Genomic DNA, 17,832 nt, shown 5'->3' with positions numbered 1-17,832 from the left:
AATAGTTGGAGAAGAACTTAGTCCATCCACAGGCACCAGTCATACTCCTCCTTGCTATCTATATATTGCTGGTAAATGGTCTTTTAAACTTGATTCTGTGCACTTTGAAGTACACAGGATCAAGAAAATCCAAAATTTTCCAGAAAAGGCATGACTTCATACTTTGCTCAAGAAAAAGCCTGCATTTGGAATGAATCTCTGAACTTATTCCAGATTCCAGGCTATAAACTAGCCAGTTATGTATATGTGTATTTAACTGTGGAGCACGTTTAAAAAAAGTTGGAAAGGTTGTGCAGCCACATACACACTCCCCCTTAAAATGGTGGATAATGCGTGCCTTAAACAATGGTCCAAGACATATGGCTGGGAGGAGAACATGCCAAATTGTCTATATTTAGTTAGTCTGTACTTTTTTTCTCTCTTGCATGTGATACATTTACTGAGCTTTTATTCTTGCTTTTGCTGAGCAGCCATCAAATGCTAATGCATTCTGCAAAATATAGCTTAACAAAGGCTAGTAAATCTGCACAACTCAGAGCAAACCCTATAGAAGAAGGCCTGGTTAGACCAGACTGCCAAACATACAGCTGAAATCTACATTATAAGCTACAAATAATGGAGGGATTTGCACTTCAAACAAAGTTTGCGCCTTTTCTATTTCACACTTGTGATTGAATGTTGTCTCCAAGTTTGGCGATTCTTCAAAGGACAGCTTTTAATAAGGTTTGCAGAGGAAATATAAAAAATGTTATTTAAGATGCTAACGTCTTGCCTTACATTTTCAGGGTCCCTCATGATCAACCCCAACATTTTAAAATTTAAGAATGGGAGAGTTATTGTTACTGAGTTGGTCCTAGAGAGCAACTTATAACACATTGGCCTAGCCTCTAAAAAAAGTAAAGGTAAAGGACCACTCTGGGGTTGCAGCACTCATCTTGCTTTACAGGCTGAGGGAGCTGGTGTTTGTCCGCAGTTTGTCCCGGTCATGTGGCCAGCATGACTAAGCCGCTTCTGGCACAACGGAACACCAAAAGCAGAGTAGTGTACGGAAACGCTGTTTACCTTTCCGCCGGAGCAGTACCTATTTATCTACTTGCACTGGCATGCTTTCAAACTGCTACATTGGCAGGAGCTGGGACTGAGCAACAGGAGCTCACCCAGTCACAGGGATTCGAACTGCCAACTTTCTGATCAGCAAGCCCAAGAGGCTCAGTGGTTTAGAGCCTAGCCTCTACCGCACTACAATTCAAGTCCTTTTTTTTTTTAAGGCAAGGATTTTTTTTCTTTCGTTGAAGAGTGTATACTTCCCTGAATTAAGAGACCCTGCAGACAGTAGAACACTGTTCTCAGAGTGGCCTACCAGAATCCATTGGGAAGCTCACAAACAGGACCTGAATGCCACAGCACTCTTCCCCTCCTGCAGCTTCCAGCAGCTGGCATTCAGAAGCACGCTTCCTCAGTAGGGGTAGAGCACAGCTCAGGGTTAGTAGCCTGTGATACTAAAAAGAGGTTTGTTATAATGCCAATTAACATTGTTACATTCAATAGGGAGCACAAGAAGTACAATTCTCCAATGGGAAGCTGGCTAGGGATGCCTCATTTGTGGCTACGATATACGATATATCTTTATTGTCACTGTCCCATGCAGGACAATGAAATTGAAATAAGGCTAGTTCTGCCTTATTTCAGTCACTTATTTGAAAAGGGAGGGAGCCAGTATAGGTTGAAGCAGTTTGTACATCTGTACTAATATGGATGTACTCCCTAGTGACACTGGATTGCAGCTTTTCTCTGTCTAGCAGTTCCGTCTTGAACATTTGTGCCAGTGGACCTGTTTACCCATTTAAGGAGATGCGAGATGTGATGCCCCCTTGATGTTGTGGACTACAACTCCCAAAAGCCCTAGGCAGGGTGGTCAATAGTCAGAGGTTATGGAAGTTGTAGTCCAAAACATCTAGAGCAGCACCATATTAGCTATCCATGGGCTAGACTAGCAATGGTCTAAACCCATAGGATTGCAAGGCTCATGTTTGAATAAAACTCTGCTTTTCCACATGAATATTCTGAGGCAACTGGGAAGCCAGAAGAGCAGCTGAGACACTGGAATGGAAAGAGGCTCAAGACTGTCCTTGGATCAGGGCTATGCATGCCTTGTGGGCCCAGGTGCAGAGCAGCCATGGGCAGGAAGGGGGCTGTGTATAATATAATAACAATGAGATACAGGACAGCGGTATCAGGACTACCACAACTTTATGGACTACCAATGTCAGCAGGGTTTGGCATAGGCATTGAGTGTGTATCCTCAAATCAAGCAGTCCATCTGCTGGTTGTTGATTGGTGGGGTTGGCCAAGGTTAAGGGGCACCCTATGATGTGTTTCATATCTGGGCTATCCCCTAGTTCACCATTTGGGGTGCTATGGCCCATCAGCCTCCAATCTGGGTGTCTGGACATGAAGCACCTGTCACAGCAACTGGCCTATAGTTGAACCAATGCAAAATTTAAATCTTCTCAGTCACTGAGAAGGTGCCATCATAAATCCAATAAAATTGAGAAGGTGCCATCATAAATCCAATAGAGAACAATGTAGGGTTAGCTACAACTCCTATTTTCCCTTTTGTGTTGTTGTTGTTTTGCAACTGAAGTAATTACTTTTCCCACTTCCCATTCATAAAAGCCTTCCTTGTCTTGTATTTTTCTAAATGTTGTTGATTATGAGTGAGGCATGGAAGTTATAAGAAGGCATGAGATGCAGAGGAGAGAAAAGAGTTGGAATGAAAGTTGTGGAAATCAAACAAAGGGGCTGTCAGAAAAAGCTCCTATAATATATTACATATGGCAAACTTGCAACAGTGGTACCTCTGCATAGTTTATGATGTTGTACTGATCTGACTGACATTGGATCCCTTTCCAAGAATCTATTTGTTGAATCGGTTGAGTCTGGGCATTGTGTTGTTTTATTTTCATCTATTTGTACTTTATTAGCTCCCATTACAGAGTAAAAAACAACAGCAAAGCACTGTACTCCTACTACCATGTTGACATTCATTTAAACAGTACTTTAAAACAAACAGAAAGCAGAACAGTCATAAAATAGCACAGAATAAAGAAGAAAATATTATTCTCATGCCAAAAGCAGATGGAAAAAGAAATACTTGCAGCTGGCTACGAAGGGCCTGCAGCAAGGAAGAGTCCAGGTAGATGAGCCTTCAGATGTTTAGGACTACAACTCCCATCAGCCCCAGGCAACATGGGACTTGTAGCTCAAAATGTCTGGAGGACACCCATGTGGAGATGCTAAGGTAGATATTTCTAGGAAGTGGGCTGAGCGGGGTAGGTACCATCACTGAGAAGGCTCTAACTTATATCCCTAATAATCTAACCAGCAGAGGCTGGTCCGTTAGGTTAAATGGGGCACTGCCCAAGCAACTTCAATCTGCCCCCAGCCAGCCTCCATCTGCCTGCCTTCTTGCAACCTCTTGAGAAAATGGTTCCACCAAACATTGGCTCTGGCTCCACCAATTGTTGGTCTCCATGTCTTCCACTCTTCTGGTCCCAAGGGACACCAGCCAGCACTGAATCTCACCTGTGTTCTAACATAAAGTCAATGTAATCATTTCTCTTGAACCATCTGGGGAAATGATCACATAATTTATGACAGCCTATGCTACACTTTCTTTCTTTTTTAAAAAAGACAGTTCTTTTGCAAACCTTCAATCTCTTTTCATGTGTTCTCCCCTCACAACATGGGAACAGGCATCCTGGCCAATCTATCATTCTTCTGTGGATTACTGGCATGATGTATATGAAGTGCTTCAAAAACCTGAAATATGCTGCACATAAACACTAAGTGTGATTCTGTTTCACAATCATATTGTTGCATTATCTAAGACTCAGAGCAACTGCTTTTCTAAGAAAGCAATAAACTACTCCTTTAAAAGCACATGAGAAAGGATACAAAGAAAAGAAAGCCTGAAAACGTTACCATTCCAGAAGAATGCAATTTTTAAAAACTTGTAGAAAACAAAGTAAAGCCCAGTCAGCTTGCCCATCTGCACTTCCTTTATCTATAATCCCACATTTCTGCTTTTTATGTTACTATACAGTCTCTTCCTTGCAGGATACAAATCTAAGTTTCTCATAAACTCATTAATATTTTTGTTTCAGTTTCCTTCCCCAGTAACGTGTTCCAAATGTTTGCTAGCTCTTGTGTGAAATTGACCTTGTATTTGCAGTATTCTAAAGTATTTTTTAAAATGACAAATCTGCTTCTAATGAAGTCGGTGAAAAAAAAAGTATTAATTTCAATAGGAGATAGCATCAGGTTCTGATTTTAGATTGTTTCCTTTTGTTTTTGAGCCTTTCACGTGTGTGAGCCAACTTTTTGACCCCATTCCAAGTATGGATCCCATTTCCATTACCAGATGAAGTCATCGTCCATTTAAACATTGCAGAGCCTAAAGAGTGCTGGCAGGTCCACCGTCCTCCGGTCCTGAGCCTCTGCTGAAGACTTTGGTGGCAAGTCCAGCCATCTGTAGTCTCAAAGAGAAATTCCAACCCTTGAAAAAGGGCAGGTCAAGTTTCATATCTATGACCAAATATTACTCCACCAATGGCAATGCACCTCTGAAATGCATTTGCAACATCAAGACCCACTAGGGTCCTTGCTTCATCTATATGGACTGAGCGATCACATCTCCCTTATCCCAAATAAGAGGAAACTCAGCAGGTGTATATATTACTTTAAGTGTGAATTCGCTACCCACAATGTATTGAGAAGCTGAGCAAGTTGGGGCCATCAAAGCTTCCCCACCTTTCACCCACTTGAGTGATCATAGAATCTTAGAGTAGGAAGGGACCCAATGGTCATCTAGTCCAACCCCTTGAAGTGCAGGAATCTCAGCTAAAGCATCCATGACAGATGACCATCCAACTTCTGCTTAAAAACCTCCAAGGAAGCAGAGAACTAGCATTCAGTGTGCTGCAACATCTCTGAATAGATGAGCGCAATTCATCTGGGGAGCTCTGCTTCACAATAAAAATAGGGATCAGGAAATTCACCATGGGAATGCCAGTCCTCATGTTGAAGTAAGTTATTGACCAACATCTTTGTGCCTCTCTGAAAGTAGCCAAATCAATATTGGGGTTCTGCCAAGAACTCCATTGGATACCATCTCGCAAGATTTGAAAGCTTATTCGAACAGTCCTCCTGGTATTATGCCACTTGAAACATGTGCATAATTATATATTCAAATACTCTTCATATCAAAATACCCCAAGTAGGAAAATCTGAATGTGGAAAGGTAGCACCTCAGCACTGTCATCTCTTTGATATGTTAGCTTTCCATTTCCATGTGTGTGTATTTTTTTCATTTTTACATGCAAACCCACACAGACCTGGAAGGACTGGATCAAAATTTCTGATCATTTAGATGTGCTATTACGAATACTGAACAGATGACAACAGCAGCAGAAGCAGCAGAATGAACTGGCCCTGAGACATTTCAGTGAAGCTGCACAGCTGTTATTGAGGATGACTGCAAAGCATCTTCGGTTTCTCTCTCTTTCCTTTCTGGTAAATGAGATTGTTTTTCTATGCATTTAGGACCTGCACTTCAAGCACGTTTTCCTAATTTGCTGTTGGCTGAGATTTTGCTGCTTATTGCTCTTAATCATATTCTGATTTACAAACAATGGGCATGCTGCTTACCCAATGTACATTAATAACACATGCTGCTGAATATAGCAGGTTCAAATTTCAAGCCAGCTCTAAAAGCAGATGTCCAGAGAAGCCAATAATGAAGACAAACGGAAAGCAAGCTACTCATTTAACTCTTGAATGTGATAGGCAGAGCTGAGAGTGAGAAGCCATGCTCTCCCATTAGGAATCATTTAACTGAAACTATCACTTGCTTCTAAGTTATCAAGAATTCAGACACTGGGTCTCCAAATCTGTGATACAAAAAGAAGAAGATGAAGACGAAGAAGAGAGGAAAAGGTCTACAATTGCAATTGCAATTCTGGTTCTAAACGCAGCATAAGGGGTCTCTATAGTATAGTGTATTGTATGGGACAATGACAATAAAGATATCGTATATATCGTATATGCTATACAGGCACATGAAGCTACCATCTTGCTGAAGCTAAGCAGGTGATTACCTGGGAAGCACAAGTATGCCTTCTTGAGTTCTAAAAAACAAGCAAGGCAGAATGTAAATGTAAGAAAACAGACACCTCACTGAACATTTTCAAGCACAGTAGCAGGGCAATTCTATGCATGACCATTCATCATCATCATCATTTTATTTGTATGCCGCCTTTCCACAGTTAAAAACAGTGCTCAAGGCAGCTTACAACATGACAAGATTTACATAATTACAAAAGTCATAATAAATAAACCACATCAAAAAATATACAACCAAATGGAAAACAATTTCCACATAAATCAAAATCTAAAACTAAGAATGCAGCATTAATATCACAATTTAAAATGACATAGGTAAGAAATAACAGCAATTTAAAAACAAAAACGGAGCCTTCTCTGCCCAGCAGCAGTGGCAGCAGTCCTTTGTGCAGCCTTTCAGGCCCTGCCCTAGGCCAGGTGGTGAGTGGCAGGATGGGGGCCCTTAGGCGCTCATCAGAAGAAAGCCTCACCATATTGAACGGGATATGCTCCCCAATAAATAGTTCCCACTGAAATCAGTGGGACCATTAACTGCTTATCAAGTCCCTGTGTGTAGCTTTTTTACTTTCTTGGCTAGGTTCCAGAACATGGTCTGAGTCTTGGGGGTATATGAAGCTGTCACATTGCTGAGGCTAAGCAGGGCTTGGTCTGGTCAATGCCTGGATGGGCAGCTACCTGAGAACCCCATGTGGGCTTCCTTCAGTAGTAAAAGTACTGTTTTAAAAATGATAATGGTTAGAATCGGGTGTCTTGGGAAGGAGAAATATTTGAAAAGGGAACGTTTCTGGATTATCTCCGGTATTGCTTACTGTAAAGGCAGAAAGAAAATGACTTGTGTCACACACACTTTTTCCTATTAAAACCCAATTTAATGCCAATTTCTCCAGGCTTCAAGTCCGAGTATACATTTTTTCCGGAATGCTAAGATTTAGGATCCATTTTTAAATTCAGCAGAATCAAGCGTCATTATTTTCATGAGCTATTCTGCTTCAGTTTGCAGATGAAGTTGTTGCAGTTTTTAATATCAGCTCTGATCTATTGTATCATAGTACATGGAATACCCCTTCATAGATCACTGCCTTGTCGTGGCAAAGGGACTTGAATAACTTCAGGAAGCCATGAGCAATGCCGTGCAGGGCCACCCAAGACGGACAGGTCATAGCCGAGAATTTAGACTAAATGTGATCCACCTGGAGAAGGAACTGGCAAACCACTCCAGTATTTTGCCAAGAAAACTCCATGGACATAAAAAAGGAGAAGCTCTGAGAAGAAAGTGAGAGTTTCCAAGGCATGCTCTGGTTCATGAGGTCACGGAGAGTCGAACACGACTAAGAAGACTAAACAACAAGAACATGGAATAATTGTATTTATTTGGTCATTTGAGTACTTCAAGAAAAGAATTGTGGAGAGGTCCAAACACTTGGTGTTTGCTGTATTACAAACATAAACACTATGTTTTTATGGTAATGAACAAAGAAATGCTATTCAGAAGTCTGGTTCACTGCGGACAAACACTTGGTATTGCCTTCTGCTTCACGTATCTGCAAAGAGGCAAATTAATGAACTGCCCCTTGCTATGATAGGAAGACGTAACCCGCAAAGTGCACATTACATTACAGTCAACAATCCTACCTGCCATTGAGCTCACCTTTGGAGAGTGTTCAGAGGCACAGGGAAAGTGTTCAGTGGCCTTGGGAAGGCGTTTGGAGTTTTGACTATACACGATTTTGGCTTTATGTACTATCCCTGGACCATAACCCCCATGTAAGTTGAAATTACACTCATACTTTGTGAAATATACTCAGAGTCGAGAGTGGATTTCATGCTCTTTATTCAGCTCATAGTGGTGAGGAGGAATGAAAGTTCCCCCAAAGTATTTGCTTTATATACATTATTTATACAATGGGCTGCACGTGATTGGCTAATTCCGGAATTCTCCTGTAGGCCAATCAGGTTGTGGATTCACTTCCATCTGGAGCTGGATTGGGTGGCTCCTGCAGACCAATCATACTGCTGCATTGTTCTAGGACCAATCAGGCTGCTGCATTTTGGATCCTATTGTTCTAGGACTAATCAGACTGCTGCATTTTGGATCCTGTTCAACTCAGTACATAACACTTTGGTTTTCAAACAGCTTAGTTCATGAACAGCTTGGAACTTGAACCCAGAAGGAGTTGTTCCAGTTTGCAAACTTTGCCTCGGAGGCCGAACATCCGGCACTGCTTCCACGACTTCCGATTGGCTGCAGCCAATCAAAAGCCGTGCCTTGGTTTCCGAATGTTTTGGAAGTTGAACAGACTTCAGGAATGCATTCTGTTTGAAAACCAAGGTACGGCTGTATTTTAAACAACACCCCAGCCCCCAGCTCTCGACATGACAGGAGCAGACCCAATCACTGCCCTCCCATGCAATTTTGGCTAAGAATCTCTCTATGCCTATGCCAATCCCAGTATCTGTATTGCTATATTGATTCACGCAGTCTATTCTGTTTCCAAAACTTTCCGGTTTACAATGATCAAATACACCATTAGATTTTGCAGGCACCTTTCAGCTTTCCTTGAACATATGAATGTTTTTTCTTCTTCTTTAAATTGTGCATTAGCTTGATCCTACCATTTGGATGATTTTGCACAGAGCACTCTTCTTGATGTGTGAGGATTTGTGCACATAATACTCTTTTTATGGTTAATGAGATTAACATACAAGCCCTGCCACCAAATTCAGAGTATTCACTTAAGTCATGAAACACACGCCAACTCAAATGATTTCAACTATCCCTTGCTCTGTACATTTGCCCCATAGTGAATGCATGTTAATATGGAAAGTTGAATTCCCCAGCAAACAAGAACCAATGTGCTCCGTAGCAAAGGCTGAAAAACTGATGTATATATTCTGTGGTTTCCATTTCCTTGGCTTTATTGTTTTTATGTAAATTCTCCCAGGACATTTCAGGTTATATGTCTGGAAAGCTTAGCTATCCAGCAGAGGAAAGACTGAGAGAATAATGAGAAATGTGCTGGAAGAATGCACATAAAAAGCTTTGGAGAAATGAAAATGGAAACAACAGACACTTAGAAACTTATTGCAGATTAATAAAGAAAAAAAACCCCTGTCTCTTTGTGTCTGTGGGTGGGGTATGTGAGAGCGAATAAGCACATACACATAACTACAGATTCTATCAAGGTAGCTGTGAAGTATCAAGACATTTAGCCTGAAAGAAACTCAAAAGGTATGAGCAGACACAGAAGAAAATCCAAGTAGCTTGTGCCATAAGAATCTTCAGATGCTCCCATCTCCCCCAGGCTAGTAAGAAGTCTAGGGGCAATTCTGCAGCATTTAGCTTCCTATATAAGAAAGAATGTGGCCACTTGTGGTATCTTTGTAATGTTCATTTAATGCACAAATACACTAGTGGAAGCAAGCAGACACTTTTAGCTGGCAGCAAAACCACTGATCCTGATCGTACATTAGATTTCCAAACCAGCAGTGTGGATCCCCATAGACCAATCAGGAATCAACTGGGCAAGTTAAATGCATAGCTCTAAACTCTGCTGTCTTTCATTTCCAGATTCAAACTATCTGTAAATCGCCCATTGTAGTGGGAGGTGGAGGAGATTGTCCAGCCATTAGTTGCCAATGAATGAACTTCAAACTATCTTCCCCAAAATTTTCTGGCAATAACCAAGTAATCAGCTTTCTGCAGAAGTCACAGTTGCCCTGCACCAGATTTTATACATGTAAAAATATCACACTTTCTAGTGTAAAAATATCACTTTAATACCAAGTCAAACCTCTCCTGTGTAGGAAAAAAGCCTTTTGACTCATACATAAAAAAGGAGTTAAGAACTCCACTCCAAGCCTCTAATCTACAATTTTGTTTCAAGACCATTCTGAATGAATTAATGTTTGGCTGATGGATCAGAACACACTTGTTTACTTTTCCTCATTTCAAATCTACTGAAAAAAAATCAAGATTTTCAAAAGTGATCACTGACTCTGAAGCATGCCTTATGTTGCTTATACTAAATGACGAAGGAATATACTGAACACCGTGGGACTTGGGCTGTATAAAACGTAAAGAGACCCCTGACCATTAAGTCCAGTCGCAGACAACTCTGGGGTTGCAATGCTCATCTTGCTTTACTGGCTGAGGGAGCTGGCGGTTGTCTGCAGACAGCTTCTGGGTCGTGTGGCTAGCATGACAAAGCTGCTTCTGGTGAACCAGAGCAGCGCACGGAAACACCGTTTACCTTCCTGCCAGAGCAGTACCTATTTATTTACTTGCACTTTGACGTGCTTTCGAACTGCTAGGTTGGCAGGCACATGTTGCCAACTTAAAACACAGCTAGGCATTCTTTTTCTCAATTTGGATTGAAGGTGGTTTGGGGGATAACTCATCATTCGGGGAATAACTGTATTCCATAAGAAATGGCAGGATATATTTGGGTTGTGGCTATTGTTGTGTGTTGCATCACTTCCCAAAGCAGATGCACAGTAAATGGAAGTGTGTGCACAGCCCTACTTCCAAGTAAATATTATAGACTCATCTACACATGTTCTTCTGTTTAGTACTTAGAGGGTATGCCAAAAGCAATTCTAAACTGAAAAAGCAGCAACAGGATATATAGAAGAAGTGTTTTCTTAATACAAATATTGTACTGGCCTGGGGGAGGGGGAGAGATGAAGTTGGGGCTGCTTCATATGTACGTATCAAAAGCAGAACAGAGGTCACTCATTTTGCCTAAGTTACGTTGGAATATTTCGAAACTAGATAAGGTGGGCAGGGCCGATCACAAGGGTCTCTTGCAGCCTAGTTGTTGCCTGGCTGGGAGAACAATAAATGAGTGAAAATGTGCTATGTGTCTAGCCATATGGTTTCTGCTTCCAAATATTACCATGGCTGTGTGGGAAGAAGCCACAGTTTCCATGCCACTGCACTAATTTATAAAGAACCTGTCAGACAAGTTTAAATTCTGGGTGGATTCTGTTGGCTTATGAACAGAAGTGATGAGACATATATATGTCCAAAAATAATGTGAATATTTTGTTTGAAACCCGAGTTTAACATAAAGCAGAACTCGAGCAAAATAATGAAGCTATGAAGTTGTGCACAGCAGTCTTCTGCTGTTATAGTTCACTGGAATACTGGAGTGTTTCCTTTTTATAGCTTGGAATTGGTTTTTTGAGGCCTCTAATCCAATGACTCCCTTGAGGGACACACATTATCTAACAAAAGAGTACTTTCTCCTTTATTGATCAAATTTCACACATTTGGCAGGCATTCAAGCAGTTGTGAAGGCAGCACAAACATTTTAAATGGCTGGGTTTTCTCATATTAAACCAGAAGTTATGAGAAAGGGGACAGGATCCCCTTTTCAAATTTCTTGCAGAGGATTCTGTACATCAGGGGTGATGAAACTGTGACCAGAGATAATGGGAGCTGGAATACAACAACATCTGGAGGGCCAGAGGTTCCCCATGACTATATGTTATTCAACACAGAACTACACATGTAGTTTGTCGTTTACACTTGAATATTCTCTATGTGTGTTTTGAAAGGAAGGTCAGAATCAACAATGAAACTACAGGGAAGCTTGTGGGGGAGGGAAGCTTTTTCATAATTGAAATCAGGAGTGGGTTCATTTCAGAGACTGTAATAGGTCAAACAATGATCTGGTCAGTTTGAAGCATTGGCTAGCAAATCTTAAGAGCAACCTTCACAGTCACCAGAGCCCTCCAAATGTTTTGGACTACAACTTCCACTTGATGCAGTACCATTAAAACTGGGTTTCAGTTGCACCTTAATAGATGCATCTCATAATAAATTTAAAAAGAGGTACCGTAAAATGCCCAATTGTTTCACTGCCACAGAGATGGGGAACCTGTGTCTCTCCACATGGCCATAGCCAGGCTTCATGTTAGGGAAGGCAGAACCTCACTTAGTTGTATTTTTTATTTATTTACTTGATTGGGGGCAGCTGCCCCCCCCTGGCTACACCCATGGCCCTCCAGATCTTCCTGGATTGCAACTCACACCAACACTCTGTTCATTTTTTTGGTGTACTTTTTAATGTGTTTTATTTATTGTTCATGACTACTATTGTAATTACTGTATGTCAATCTTCATGTTGTAAGCCACATAAAATGATGCTACACCACTGCTGTCCATCTCGATAAAGATGTGGCTACATGGAGCACACATGATAAACACAGTGTATACCACTGACCTGGCAGTTTTAGGGGAAGGTGGAGGGGGTGAACTTTGTGAAAGGTTGACATTGAGTATGTGCCACATACAAACTTGTTCAGAGGACCATCAGTAAGGCTTGCTGGTGAATAATGTAAGGGCTAATCTGAACGAGTGGTTCTTTGATCCTTATTATTTATTATTATTATTATCAAACAGCAGGTCGCCCACAGTCAGTAGCTGTCTCCTCCGCAATTTGGGGTTAGTTTTCAAGTGCATTATTCGGGGATGCAGCGACTGTTTTCTGAGCCAGGTAGACAAGCCAGGAACTCAACGATAGTTCAAACGGGGCTCAGACAGCAGGTCCTTCTACATGGATTCTGTAGGGACAGAGGAGATTTACTGGAACGAGGCTCAAATAATCTCTTGCACAACAACCCTCTAGCTTTGTGCCGTCCTGGAATATCTGGTCTCCGCCTCCTGACCTGCAGCCTTCGCAGGTCCTCAAAAAAAGAAAAAAAGACGGAATTGTCCTGTGATCAAAAGTTACAGAGCAGAGAAAGGGGCGTGACAACCCTTTCAGCCCGCCTGCTTTAAACAGAAAGAGTGGCGTTTCCAACGCCCAATAGCAATCCAGGGAAGAGTTGCCTTCTGATTGGCTAGCCTCACGAACGTGAAGGCGGGCCTCTCCACCGTTCAAACCGGCGGCGCCAAGGAAAGAAGGCAAGAGGAGCTGCTGTTTCCCCTGCTGGGCCCGTCGCCATGGAGACGCTCCTCTCCCAAGCCGAGCTGCTGCCCAGCCTCTTGGCGGCGTCGCGCTCGGGCCTGGTGCGAGGCTGGGACGCGGCGGCCGTGCGCCGGGCCCTGAGCTGGGGCCGCTTCTTCCAGGGGCTGCACGCCCGCCTCCCGCCCGAGCGCGGCATCTGGGCCTCTGTGGAGCGGCGCCTGCGCAGCCGGGGAGCGCCGCTCGGCCTCGGCCACTTGAAGCGCTGCCCGGAGCTGCTGGGCCTGGCGCTGCTGGAGAACCGCGCGCTGCCCTCCGACGCCTGCCGCGCCCTCCTGCGCGCCCTCCTCCACGGCGACGACGGGGAGCGCCGCGCCCACCGCCTGGCGAGGCGAAAGGCGGCCGCCCAGCTCCTCCTCCCTTCGGCGCCTTCTTCTCCTCCTCCTCACGAGGTCCCTCCAGTCAGAGCCCAGGGGCAGCTGCTGCTGGCGCGGCTGCGGGAGGAAGGCGGCGAGGAGGGCGCCCTCCTGGAGCAGCTGCCCTGCGGTCCCGCGCTACACAGGGCCGTGGCGGCGGCGCTGCTGGAGCCCGGCGGCGAAGCGGAAGCCAGGGCGGCGCTGCTCCCTTGGCTGCTGAGGGAGCAACAGCAGCCTCGCCTGGCCGCCTTCTTCCGCCTGCTGCCGGCCTCGTGGGCGGCCTCGCTTTGCAGCCGCCACCCTGAGCTGCGCGCCCCTTACTTGAGCCTCTTGGCAGCCTGGGGAAGCCGGCTCCGTTACGACCCGCTGCGCGGGGAGTGGGGGGCCGGCGGCCTAGAAGAAGGCGCGGCGGCGCCTTGGCAGGAGGTGAGGGAGCGTGTCGGCTGCCTCTGCCAAGGGCCGGAGCCTCTACGCAGCGCGGTCCTGGCGCAACTCAGAGACCTGAAAGCCCAGGATGGGGGCTTTGAAGTACGAGGCCTGAGTGTTTGGACTGATCTCCTGCTGGACGTGGAAGGATAAGCTCCTCGCGCGAAGCCTTCCCCCGTCAGCCAAATCATTTGAAAACCTAGAATGAAAAACAAACACTGTACCTAAAGGAAAGATGACTTTGTATTGATTCTCCATTCAGAACTACTCACTTAAGATCACGTGGCCTCCAGGTTCCCAGTGTCTTAACTCTTTTTTTTTGTTTTGTTTTCGAGCAGAGGATTGCTTCATGTAAAGGAAACTGTATTCTCAGTTTTAGGTTTTCACTCCCAAGTGTAACAGTGCAATTAAATCACATAGAATAGATTCTCCCTCATGTGCTTTGTCATCTTCAGCCCTTCATTATAGAGTAAAAAGAAAGTTATTCTATAAGAGTATAAAAAACAAGTACTAGTTGCACCTTACATGCTCAGAAGTGCATGTTGAAAATCACATTATTATGGATGCAATGCTAGTGATTTATGTATGTGTAAATGTTATTAGGACAAACCTAAGTGGTGCAAGAGAGTGCAAGCATTTGAGTTCTGCAGAACACTGTTTTGACACTTAGGTCCTTGTCAAACTGAAATGTTCTTAATGGGCCAACATGGCTTCCTGTCCTTTTTGTATGTCTCTGTAATATGTAAGTGAGACTGCTATGTCTACCAAAAGATTAGAACAAAGATTTGCATCCTGAATTCTGGAGCAATCACAAATTGTTACAAAATTACCCAGCACAAGACATTCTTAAAAGCTCACACAAGTAGTACTCTACATGTTGATACACTGTGGACATTGCTATGTAGGCTCTGCTATTGAGCTTGTGAATCTTGGCTAGACATAGGGAGGAATATTTACCTGAGGTAGTTGTATTTCCCAGTCAGTTATCAGCAACTTAATCAGTATTCATGACTTAATTGACTCATATTTTGGTTGTCAGCAGTGATATAGGTGAAGAACCTCTTGTAAAACATACTGTGGCAGTCTGAAGTGTGTCTCCTGTCAATGCTCTTCTACAAATACAAAACACTGATTTGTTTTGACATATTATATTGGTTAGGTCCACTTAAGAGATTTCCTCTTATGTCCATAGAGTAGCCACATGTGGGCCCATAGTCTTTTTCACTGTTTTGTTTTGTTTTTTTGGTGACCATAGTCAATTGAGACCAGAACTTCAACATTCAGTAAAGTAAAAATGGGGCTATTGCTACCACATATGTGTGTTCATGTGTAATTTGCATGATTATTGCCTATATTTAAGTGGTCTTTGTGTAGAAATCGTTACGATCCTTGATTTTCCTTGTATTGTTGATGGCCTGCAGTTGCAATATTGGAAAATATCCCTGCTTGTTAGGCTGGTCAGGAAGTCTTTCCTGCTTGCTTGGTTCTAATTGCCTGAAATTATAAATACTTGTTCCTAATTATGCCTTTATTATAATACAACTTTGAATTTCCATGTAATCTGACTTCTATGGATAGGTCCAATGCAGTGGTGTCAAACTGATATATGCATTAATAGTAACACAGCAGAGAATGGTCACTTCACTTCAGGTTTTCAAGCTCTATATTAAACATTTGCCATGTACATCTGAAATTTGTGGGTGGTATTTGACTCATTTTTACTCAATAGACCCATTGAAATTTGTGAACGTGACTATGTTAGGGTTATTAATTTCAATGAATCTACTCTAAGTAAAACCAGTAGAATACCACCCTGTGTATATAATAGATATTAAGCCAATGCTATTTGAATTGTATTCTGTGTGTGAGGAAAGATGGGTAGAATTTTTTTTAAAACCCTGTATTTTTGAGGTACAAAACAAGGAACGATCTAAGTACAAGAAATTATTAGTGTAGAACTGGTTCCAATCAATTTCTTATGTATAGTGGCAAAAGTGCAGAAGTTCTCAAAGCAGAATGTAACCATTTTGTGTCTACTTATGCCCAATGATTTGTTGCCTTTGCTGTATTTGTGCCAATAGAAGGAATACATATGTGTTAACTTGGAATAGACAGAAATTGACTTTTTTGAATCCAAGTAATGAGATTAGAAATAAATGCTGTAAGCCTTATACTGCTATAGCGACATATCTTTTTCCACTATCAGAACATGCCTGGCAGAAGTCTTGGGCTGCCATTTCCTCTTGGGCACTCCACAGAAATACTTTCTTGTTCTTGGAAAACCATATTTTGTTTCAGTATCCAAGCCAACAAACTACTCTGTCTTGCAAATAAAAGAAGGCTTTCACAAGTCACACTTTCATAAGGGCTAATCAAATTGTACTCAGTAGGGTTTACTTATGAGTAAATATGCATGTTGCTCTGTGGTTCACTGATGCATATCAGTGCTTTACTTTTTGAAAGTGTTCCGTTATAGCTGCTGTTTCACATTGGATCTATTCAGCATCCCTAAGCATGTTTATTTCAAAAAAGAAGTTGTTTCACTGAGTTCAGTGGGACACAGTCCCCTGGTATAAGTTTGCACTTTTGGTGCTTTATCAATCTATTGGAGATTTGGTTAAAGTTGTGGCAATTTCAGGTATGGCCAGTTTGCTTTCTTTGGCATAAATCCTAGATTTAAAGTGCTACTCTGATCATTTCAGTTAGTGCTGTGTGTGTGTGTGTGTGTGTGTGTGTGTGTGTTTGTGTGTGTGTGAGAGAGAGAGAGAGATGCTGAGCTTGTAAAGAAGTCTCACTGCAGTTGTAACACTATGGAAAGGTTACATAGCTATCAACTCACAGAGCTATGAGTTCAATAAGGTTGCTATTTTGTTGGCTTCAAAAAAGCACTAATTAAGTATGATGATCCCTTATTATTCTGAAGAACAGGAAGCTGCCTCATACCTAATCGGACCGTTTGTCCCTCTAGGTCAGTATTGTATTGTCTACACCAGGAGTCAGGAATCTTTTGCAGCCCAAGGGCTGCATTTCCCTCTACACAACTTTCTGAGGGACACATCCCAGTGCTGGATGGGGCCAGAGACAAGAGTGGTTAGTTTATTCACATGCAGTAGGTTAGTTTCTTCACATGTACTCTCTATCCAGGCAACCAATAGGCATTATTGGAGTTTGATAACATATTCCAGCCACATCAAAATACTTGGCATGAAAAGCAGGGCCCAGAAGGGGTGTAACCTGGGAAGAATTCCAAGGGCCAGTTAGGCAACCCTGGTCTGCACTGGTAGCAGCTCTCCAGGATTTCAAGTAGGGCACTTTACCAGCTGTGTCTAGAGATGCTAGGGATTGAACCAGGGACCTTCAGATTGCTAAGCAGATGCTCTTGCCATGGAGCTACAGCCATTCCAGCTAAATAATTCCATCACTTATTTCTAGCAAAGTGGTATGTTTGGGTTGTGTGTAAAATGCACACATGCATAAATTTTATAGGTTAGTAAATTCATTAATTTCTTATTAATGTAAATGGTTTAGGTTGGAACAATTGATTTCTCTTGGGCTTTAATTGGATATGATCAATCGTGAATCGCAAGTGGAACAACAAGGTCATTCATCAGCTGCTTAATGTTGTAATGGGCTATGCTTGCCCTTTCAGCTGAGAAAAGATGGAGAGCCCTAAGGGAATGAGATTTAAATTATCGTGCTGCTGACAATTAAATGTGTGTACTGCTGTCTCTTACAGCCTCATTAGTCTTAATACTGGGGTGAAAGCTGCTGAGTTCAGAACGGGTCCATAATACGTTATGAGAGCTTTGTAATTTTATTCTGCGTTTTTAGAAGTTGAATCTCCCTTATGCTTATCATGTAACAACTACAGGGAAGATAAAAAGCAAATCCATGAT

The 17,832-nt window shown here is 42.6% G+C and overlaps 1 protein-coding gene across 1 annotated transcript in view; it reads left to right on the top strand.

The window, feature by feature from the left end:
- Positions 1 to 16,107, top strand: part of FANCF (FA complementation group F) — a 327,076-nt gene extending 310,969 nt beyond the window's left edge. The window contains exon 2 of the mRNA XM_081883110.1: positions 12,590 to 16,107. Within this exon, the coding sequence (XP_081739236.1) occupies positions 13,133 to 14,089 (957 nt within the window). The 5' untranslated portion in view covers positions 12,590 to 13,132 and the 3' untranslated portion in view covers positions 14,090 to 16,107. The remainder of the gene's footprint in view (positions 1 to 12,589) is intronic.
- Positions 16,108 to 17,832: the final 1,725 nt, after the last annotated feature.

Source organism: Podarcis melisellensis (genome assembly GCF_964234715.1).
Source record: "Podarcis melisellensis genome assembly, chromosome: 1".
In the NCBI taxonomy this organism is placed as follows: Eukaryota; Metazoa; Chordata; class Lepidosauria; order Squamata; family Lacertidae; genus Podarcis; species Podarcis melisellensis.
This window is presented reverse-complemented; position numbering and strand designations above follow the sequence as displayed.